This window comes from Vanellus vanellus, assembly GCF_965231255.1.
Source record: "Vanellus vanellus genome assembly, chromosome: 4".
Taxonomy (NCBI): Eukaryota; Metazoa; Chordata; class Aves; order Charadriiformes; family Charadriidae; genus Vanellus; species Vanellus vanellus.
Window position 1 is genome coordinate 36,724,451 of NC_138909.1, and position 9,491 is coordinate 36,733,941.

The 9,491-nt window shown below is 51.7% G+C and overlaps 1 protein-coding gene across 1 annotated transcript; it reads right to left on the reverse strand.

The window, feature by feature from the left end:
• Positions 1 to 512: 512 nt before the first annotated feature.
• SFRP2 (secreted frizzled related protein 2) lies at positions 513 to 3,623 on the reverse strand (the record flags this gene model as incomplete). Its single annotated transcript, XM_082482995.1, has 3 exons — positions 513 to 888; positions 2,313 to 2,393; positions 3,131 to 3,623. 3 exons carry the CDS (start codon positions 3,621 to 3,623, stop codon positions 584 to 586), a joined length of 879 nt encoding a protein of 292 aa, XP_082339121.1. The 3' UTR covers positions 513 to 583.
• Between the last annotated feature and the right edge of the window lie 5,868 nt (positions 3,624 to 9,491).

Genomic DNA, 9,491 nt, shown 5'->3' on the forward strand with positions numbered 1-9,491 from the left:
GCTCCAAAACTTGTTCGTTTTTTCTGCGAGAGAAGGGCTCAGACTTGTGGAAAATAAAATGTGAGAATGGTTAATATACTCTTACTGGTGCCTATGTATCACATGCAAGAGTCATAACATGACCTTTATAGTGTTAATATAGACAGCAAGCCATTTCACCTCAGTGAAAGAGTTGTACCCACTTGTGACAGGCCAGTCGCGCGCGTGGCTTTCTCTGCATCTCCCACTTCTGCACAACAAACATGCACGTATACAGAGAAGCAGCAAGATAAATGAACCAGCGTTACCAAAATGAAAAGGGAAAAACCTCAGACCAAAGTCACGTTTGCAATCATAAAAAAAAAAAAAAAAGCTTTAAGCAAGATACTTTAATACTTCCCAAAAATAGTCATGATTTTTTTTTTTTATTATTACATTTTAACCTATGTACAAAAGCGGAGGGCTCCCTCCCCTCTCGGAGAGCGGTCACCGTGTCTCATGCCCGTGGCATCTCGAGGCTCAGAGGGGCCGAAGCATGAAGGTGCAGGAGGCCCGGAGAGCTCGGGACAGAGGCGGCTGCTGGGGGTGGCCAGAGCCGAGGCCACTAACACTGCAGTTTGCGGATGCTGCGGGAGAACCGCTTGAAAGCCCGCTGCCCTTTCTGCCACCGCTTCAGCGAGGTGATCACCAGTTCCCCAGCTTGCTTTTGCCCCATCACCAAGTAGGGGACGTTGATGTCATTCATCTCATCGCAGGTACACTGGAGGCCACCTTTGAGCCAGAGCACGATCTTCCTCAGATCCCTCTCAGTCAGCCCGTTCAGCTTGTAGATGGTTTTGCTCTTTGTTTCAGGGGTGATCTTGGTATCCCCATTGATGTAAGCAATCTCCTTCACTTTTATCTTCAGGGCTAATAGAGCGAGGGGAGGGGGAAGTGGGATGAGGGAGAGAGGGAGAGAGATTGAGAGGTTTTTTCCCATTAGTGCACATAAAGAGGACCTGGGGAGGGAGGTGCTCTATTGCTAATTAAACTGTCAGGGCTGACAGAAGAGGCAGCAGGTGGCTCCATTTCTAAAGCCACAAAGGGCATGCAAGTCACTCCAGTTTGAATCAACCTTAGGGTTGAGGGGTTTGGGGGTTTCTTTTCTCCTCTTCCCCCTCCCCCTCTTTTTCCTTCTTTTCTAAATTAGTATTTTCTCTGGCTTTTCCCCTGTTTGCAAACAGAGAGAGAGAGCAGGTTTGCTATGTTAAGCAGCGCTCTGGTTTTTGCTGGGAGAAGACGTTCTTCCTCAAACTAGAGTTTGAAGGGGAGGTGGGGAGGCGAGTACCTAGACCTAATCTGAAACCTGATCTCTGCTGCGGCTGAAAACTTCTAAACTTAATTTATTAGGCTGGAGAGGATTTTAGGCAAACCTGCAAGGAAATGATATTTCACATGCATTGTTTTTTTGAAAGAATAGATCCTGTGGAGGGCAAATTGGTCCAACAGCTGCATTCGATTTGGTAAAATAACTAGGAGGGGGATACAGGGCTCTGTAAGAATCTGTGGGGCATGTTTAGCTTTAGGAGGATTTATCTGAGTGCAATTTGCCAGGCCAAAGCTATTGGTTGTTTTAACAATTATGTCCCAAAGTCATGGTTTCAGGTTTTGGGTGGTGGTTATTTTTTTTTTTTTAAAGAAAGACTTCTGAATTATTGTAGATATTTATATTACAAATCTGTTTCCAGGTACAAACATTGACCTATTATAAAAGGATTCCCCTCCTTATTCCCTCTTTCTCTTGAAATGCTAATGTGTGGATAATGTGCCGTTCAGTTGCCTGTGTCGAAGGGGCTTTCTTGTCCTCTTCTAACCCCAGATCTTCCCATTAAGTTTATATCCCCAATTGTCTGTGCATTACCTTCTCTGTCAAATGATATATAGAGCTTCATTCTTAATCTGCAGAGACAGTCTTTCTTACGATACATGAGATTGGTCATGCAGCTCTTTCTCATACGTCTAAATGAAGCTTTGCTCTACTTCTCCCCAGGCAATAGTCTGGATGAAAGATTTTATTTTTTTATTTATTTTACTTTCTATTCGGCTTGCCTGCAACATTCACGTAAAAGAGCACCGCTTTGAAACAGCAGCAAACAGAAAAGTACTATAAAAAGGGCTACTTTTTATTCCGAGGTGGAATTTTATGTTTTGTGACCCAACGGTCAGACGGGTCCATCTGCAGATAAGACAAAGCCCTGTTTTTTATTCAGGCACATCTCTCACTGATTCCACTGGGACTTTTACCTGATCCTCAACTCTCGAGTTTCAACGGAGGGGGCTCTGCTTCCACTTACCAAAGTCATTTTTGCAGAGGTTTTCCACAATGTCATTATCGTCCTCGTTTTTGTTTTTGCAGGCGTCGCAGACCTTGGGTGCTGGAAATGCAAGGGACAGTCCCCGTCAGGCTCGGGGAGAAGGGAACAGCAGGTGGCGTTGGGAACCCTTCGGGACGCCGGTTTTCCATCCCTCGATGGACGGACTTGCCCTGCGCCTCCCCCGTCCCCGTTCCCTCCCGAGCCCTTTGACGCGCCTTACCTTGCTGCGGACCCGCTGGTGGGGGGGCACGGTGTGCTTTTAAGGTCACACCTAACCCGAAAGTTGTTTGGTTTGTTGGTTTTTTTTGTTTGGTTGTTTGGTTGGGTTTTTTGTTGTTGTTGTTGTTGTTGTTGTTTTTTTTACGGGGGAAAGAGTAAAGGGGGGGTGTGGGGGGGGGGACGCGACACAAACCACCCCAACCCCGCGCTTCAGCGACGATCTCTGCAGAGGGAGGATGTCCCTTTGGCAGCCGCGCGGCTCGGGTCCGGGGCCCCGGACCTTTCCTTTGGGGACGGGGACGGGGACGGGCAAAGGCCGGGGGCTGCGGGCCGGTGCCAGTTCCCCGACAGTGCCTGCGGTTTCCCCGGTTCCCTCGGGAAAATCTCCTTTGAGCCTGATCTGCGGCCCCCTTCCCGGTCCTCCCCGTCCCGTCCCGGTGCTGTAACGGGCGGGAGGCGCCTCCGCACCCCTGCGGAAAGCTGGGGAGGGACCCTGCTGTCGGGGACGGGGGTGTGTGCGTGTGCCATCGGGGGGCAGGTGCTGCCGTCCCGGGGGGCAGCCCGGCGGTCCCTCTTACCTTCCCTGGTGACCGGGAGGATGTGGTCGCTGCTGGCCAGCGGGATGCAGAGGTCGTTGTCCTTGGGGAAGCGGCTGCAGTCCAGCATGTCGGGCCAGGGGAAGCCGAAGGCGGACATCACCGGGGCGCAGCTCTCCTTCACCTCCTCGCAGAGCGAGTGGCAGGGCTGGATGATCTCGTCCAGGTCGTCGATGCAGACGGGGGCGAAGAGGGAGCAGAGGAACTTCCTGGTGTCGGGGTGGCACTGCTTCTGCACCAGCGGGATCCAGGTGGAGGCCTGCTCCAGCACCTCCTGCACCGTCTCATGCCCCAGCAGGTTGGGCAGCCGCATGCTCTGGTACTCGATGCCCCGGCACAGCAGCATCGGGGCGGGGATGGGCTTGCAGTTGGAGCGCTTGTAGGAGAAGTCGGGCTCCCCGAAGGGGAAGAGCCCGGCGGCCGAGCTCATGCACTGGGACGCCAGCAGGAGCAGGGCGCAGAAGCGGCGCTGCATTTTGGGGCGCGGAGGAGGGAGGAAAGGGGGGGTGGGGGTGGCGAAAGGCTTTGGGGGGCCGGGGTTGGCGGGGCGCGGAGCCGGCGGCGCGCCGCTGCCCTCAGCCGCAGGCAGCGTCCCCCAGCCCGGGCTCCTGCCTGCCAGAGGGGGACGGAGGGTCTGAGCGAGATGCGGGGGCTAAACGGGAGTTTTCTGGATTTTTTTGTATGCAAATGGCAGGGGGAGCGGGGGCTGGGAGGAGCCTGGTGACAGCCATCCAGAAAGGATTGGTCACTACTTTCTCGGTCTGCTTTTGCTCAGGGGGATTGTCTTTTGGCAGGAAATCCTTGCGAGAAACGTTACCGTGCGAGCACGGGGAAGGGGGGAAAGATGCCCGCGAACAAAGAGCCACGAAAGAGCTCCTCGGCCGGGCGGGGGGAGAGGGGCCGCCCTCGGGCGGCGGGTAGCTGGAGGTGAGCCCTGCCGGTAACACAGCTACTGCCAAGCGGCGGGACCCCCCCCCCCCTCTCCCCTCGGTGTCCCCCTTTCTCCCCCTGGCCCGCGTTTGGTGCTTTCCCTGCCAGCGGATGCACGATGTGGCCGGGCCGGTTCCCCGAGCAGGGGGCGAGGCTGTCTGTTCCCTCGCCCCCCCCAGGGGATGTCTGGCACCTCCGCCCCCTCCCCGCGATGCTGGCGGGGCTCGGCCCGGCGCTGGAGCCGCAGGCAGCGGCTGGGGGCGGGGGCGCTGCCGGCTCTCCCTGGTCCCCCTCCGGCTCGGCAGCGCCCAGCCGTCGAGGGCTGCCCAGTGGGGCCCTCCTCCGGTGTCCTCCCCCAGCCCCTCCTGCCCCCTGGCTCTCCCTTGCGAGGAGCGGGGGGCTGCGGTGGACCCCAGTCCTGCAGCCCCTGGATGGTCCCCGAATGCCAAAAGGGGGTTTTGTCCGGGTGGGAGCATCCAAGTGTTTGTGAATTACCGTCACCTGGCACGTTTTTCTGAGGCTGAAAGCGTGGGCCTGGCTGTGCGTGGCGTGGGCACATCCCTTTGCCTTTGCTCCTGTCTTCACCTAGAAACTCCCTTCAAGAACAATGTTTGTGTTGATTTACCGCAAAGGGAAAGACAACAGGCAAAGGCACTGGGATCACAACGCGGCTTCAGTGCAATTTGGATATTTCTTGGATTTTTAGTAATATTATTTATGAGATTATTATTGAAAAGAGTAGGCCTGTGTAGTATCATTTCGTGGTGAACCACATTCATTAATCAGCCACTGAATATATCTGCTTATAGAGATGTTTTATGGGAAGCTAGCCTTAGCCATGATGTCTTATGCAAACTGCAGTATCCCTGTATGTCCAGTGTCCAGACTGGCCTTCCCGGAGGTCCGGGTCACTGCTTGTGGCATAGGAAAGAGATGGGACCTGCAGCATTGCCCCGGGGAAGGCACAGGGCTGTTGTCCGGCACTGAAGCCAGTGCCAGGTCCTTTGGAGGAGGTTTCAAGATCCTTTCCAGCGGGTCATGCCTGATGGATATAATCTCTCTGCAGGCTAGCTTATCTGTTACTTAAAGTTGTTTCATACCTGGAAAATAAATGCCCTGAATGTCCAATATCGCTTGTGGAAGGGCTTAAAAGTAGTTTATTTTGTACAGCTCCACATATTCTTGCCATTTATTATCTGTGTCCAACTCATTCCTTTAAACAATAAATCTGTAAGCTCTTGGCCTCAGTCGGCTTCCATGGCACTAAGCCCCACCGATGACTTATGGTGCCCATTTTAAGCCCGTTTTGCCAAGTGCTGAGGATTGCCAGAGGCTATAGCTGTTGCCGCTTGCAGGAGATGTCACTTCCAGGTCCCAGTGCTGGTCCCACCACCCGCTGTCCCCAAACTCCTCTTCAGTGGAAGGGGACCTACCAGCATGTTTGCTCTTACCCTGAATGGCCTGGCTATTCACCAGGTCTTTGTAGAATGGACAAGCGTGTGCTTTGTTTTTCTCTCTCCTTTTTTCACCGCTTCTCATTTTTTGGAATCGCTGACATCCCTTCAGGTGGAACTCAGCATGATCAGAAGACAATTTCCCTGCTCCATAAATTCCTGGTAGCCCCGGACGCTGTTTTCCACAGACCCAGCCGGCTGGGCTCTGTGGAAGCAAGGACAGACTCTGCTTAGACTAAGGATAATAACCATTTTCAGCAGTGAAGGATGAGAGATTTCCGACAGAAATCTGCTCCTTTTTTTTCACGAGAAATGTTTGCTTGTTTGTTTCCAGCCCACAGGAAATAAGGAGGAAAAACACACTGTTTTTCCTGGACTGAGCTTTGATTTGAAACGAGGCGTTATGAGGCCTTACTATTTCCATTTTTAATCACCCTTGGTGAACTCATTTACTATAAATTTGAAACGGTCGGAGATCATGTAAACAAAACCAGCCCAAGCCTGCAGCCCCAAGCAATCGTGACTGCCCTTGCTCTGATCCCTTGGCAGGGCAAAGCGCTGGAGCACGAGGCTGCCATCGGTGCTCTTCGCTGCGAACTCGGGTACGGCTTTCCTGGCCTGCGGAGCGGAATGCCGTTTGCAGTCGCTGTGGTTTAGCAGGGCCCGTAGACCGACGCGGGCTGGGTGTGAGCTGCATGGAGTGGCTGCTGCGGGCAGGAAACCTGCTGCATTCGCAGGGTCAGGGTGATTTTCATCCTAAATGCTCAAGTTCTGGCAAAGCCTAAGCAGGAAGAGCAGCTTTGGGTGCCTGTGCCAGTGTGTTCAAGGGGTAACGGAGGAGACGCTCGTGGGTCTGTCTCCATGGGGGATGTCAGGGGTCCCTGCAGTCTTGGGTGGCTTCTGAGGGCAGGGAGACCTTGCAGCTTTGCCTTCCTGGGCTGGACCAGCTTTGCTTGCATCGCCTTTTGGGAGGGATGGGGCTGGCTCTCAAAGGCGGGTTTAGGCAGCCATTCGGTAGCGGGATTTTGTGTCAGGCTGCCCCGGGTGCGGTTGCCTTCCCTGGCTGTCAGGGCACACATCGCCCAGCCCCGCAGCAGGGGACAGTGCCTGCAGGGAGGGCCTGCTCTCCCCGGAGCTTGCAGCCGGCAGGTAAGGATGCTGAGACCCCCCCTCCCGAAAAGGCAGGGGGCTGGAGGATTTGGGCATCCTCCAGGATAAAGCCCTGAGCAACCTGGTTCAACTTGGGTGAAAGTCCAGCAGGACAGCACTCTTAAAGTACAATGATGTTTTAAGGTACATTTTTATTGTTTTAAAGGGAGGATAGGTTTTTCAGCTCCCGTAAATTCATCAAGTGGCATGGACAGTTAAGCTGCCTTAAACCCCTGAAAGTGGCATAAGTGTTTAAGCCACCTTAGATGCTTAAAGCAACATAAGCTGTTAAAATGCCTTTAATCCTTAAGTGCTTAAATCACCTTAAATCTTGGGAGTTAGGTGAGAGAATGAGCTGCCTGGGAAAAAACGACCCCAACCCCAGTCCACCTCCTGCAGGTTGGTTTCCCATGGTGGAAGATGGGAAGACCAGGACGGGTTATCGGCCACGCCGAGAGAAGTGATTTGTGGAGGGAGACACACACCTGTGGAGGGCAGGCAAGCCTTACCCAGCATGAAGCACCCACCTTTCCTGATGCTGCTTTCACTCCTGAAGTGGGTCCAGTCCCACTGGCCACTCACTGGTGGGTGTAGCTGGGCCAAGCAGGTTAGGGATATGCTGACCTCAGGGGCTCTGTAAGTAGAGATGTGGGCCTCGGGGAATTACCCTTTGGTTTGTACTATCATAGAGGAATGAGAAAGCTGCGGCTTTTTAGCTCAATCTCTTCAGCCCATAAAATGGCAGTGGTCAGGACAAAACTAGCTTTCTCCCCAGGATGAAAAAAATCTGGTGAAAATGTCTGCTTACCTTTAAAAACATGCTCCAGCACCACACTACTGAAATATTATTACTATTTGAATCTTGTGATTGCATTTGATAGGGAAAAAATAGGATTGCACAGGTTTTGACGGGAGGCAGCTCAGCAACAGATCCCTCCTGACTCTGTTTCGGTGGCTGATAAGGTGGAATTTAACATTTTCCAGATCCGGGACTGGGCAGAGGTCTTGTTTTCTGTTACCACAACATTTAAAAGCTCCGTTGTCAAAAACTGCATGTGCTGGAGATATATCTTCCCCCCCACCCCCCTTTTCTGAAAGGAACCCCACGAACTCGTTTATCCTTTGTTTTTGCTTTCCATTGCCAACGCTCGCTTGAAACGCAGCAGCAGACGCCTGGTGCGAGCGAGAGGCTCCTGCTGGCAGGGTGCTGAGCCCGTGCCCCGGCGGCACAGGGTGCTGCTCAGGGGGAAAAAGTCATCGTCTTTGGGCTACGGAAGAAGAACCTCTTGGTGGCGCTTGTGCACACCATGTCGGGTTTTTTTTCTTCGCCCAGTGGCACCCGGTGTCGATCTTCCAACGCGCCGTATTGCTGCGCGCTGCCGTTGTTCTCCAGAAAGGCTGCGTTCAGGGGCTGAAACTCTAGACCACCTTTAATCAGGGTTGGATGTCACGAAGGGGAAAGATCAAACTGGGGCTGATTACTTTCAAGTGGAGACAGACCCAAGTCACAAGGCGTTTTCTAGGTTTTTTTTAGTTTTATTTTAGTGGTCATTCTCTCAATAGTTTCCCTGCATTTAACATCTTAAAATTTTCAGGCAAGTTTTTCCAGTTTGGGATGTTTTCCATAGGCACATTATTAAATATTATTCCAAGCTTCTGTTTTTTAATGTTGCATTGTACTTTACCTAGTTTACATTAAATGGTAAATATAGGTGCTTGGATGCTGTATTATACACACATACACATGTATGTATATAAATCTAGATTTATTTGCATGCTAGTGCTTTAGCAAGTTATGATCCTTCAAATTTATCTGACGTACATCTATATCTGGCTACAGTTTTTGTCATGGTGAGCGTTTTTGCTCATGCAGAATGTCTGTTTGCGATTACCGCTCGCTTCATTATCTGCCTAATCCAAGTGCTGGATGACAATTAAAGATAGCAGAGACCATGCCCTAGAGGACTCCGACTGCACGGTACCTGGTGTTCCTAGTGTATTTTTTTAAAAAAGCTATAATGTAATATATCTATCCTTTCTTCCCTCCCAGCTGCTATTTGCAGCCTGGTAGGAGGTAGCGCCTTGCGCAGGGAGCAGGGATCACTGCGTGAGCCATACAGAAAGTCAGGGTGCTTGTGCCGAGGGGTCTGGGCCCTGGGTAGGACATGGATGCTGCGGAAGGAAAGAAAGGAGAATTGCTGCCTCTGCCCGCCAAGGGCAGCACAGGGCAGGAATAGTCTGCCATCGTTGGCCACAGCGGGAATTTTGCAATTGTTGCTGATCATGATGGGTCTAGCTCCAAATTTTACTCCCCAAATCAGGACTTAGGCAGGCTTCAGTCATCTGCATCCAGGGTTGCCGTAGTAGTGGTGAGTGGCCAAAGCTGTGGGCGTGTGGTTGAGCTTTGGCATGGGTCTGCATGCTGTTGGGTCACGCAGTTCTGCCAACGCGTGGGCAAAAAATAGCCACCTCTCTGCTGCTGTGGTGCTTAACAGAGAAAACCACCGTACTGGGTGTGAAAGAAAGGTGGGTATAGAAACTGATTTTCAGAACCAATAGCTGCCTTTAGGGGAATGGTCAGGTTTGCAGGTAGATAGCAAGTCTAATAGCCTCAAGGTTTTGACACATGTTATTTGTTGAGAGAAATTATTTTTAAATAATAATTTGTAGTAAAGCATTTTTAAAAAAGTAAAATCAAGAGAACCTGTTGCCCAAAGCTATGCTATTTAAAACTTTATTAGACCTGACTTAAAATAAAGCAATGAAACGATCAGATCAAGCTGACATCATGTTCAAATCAACAAATTAGT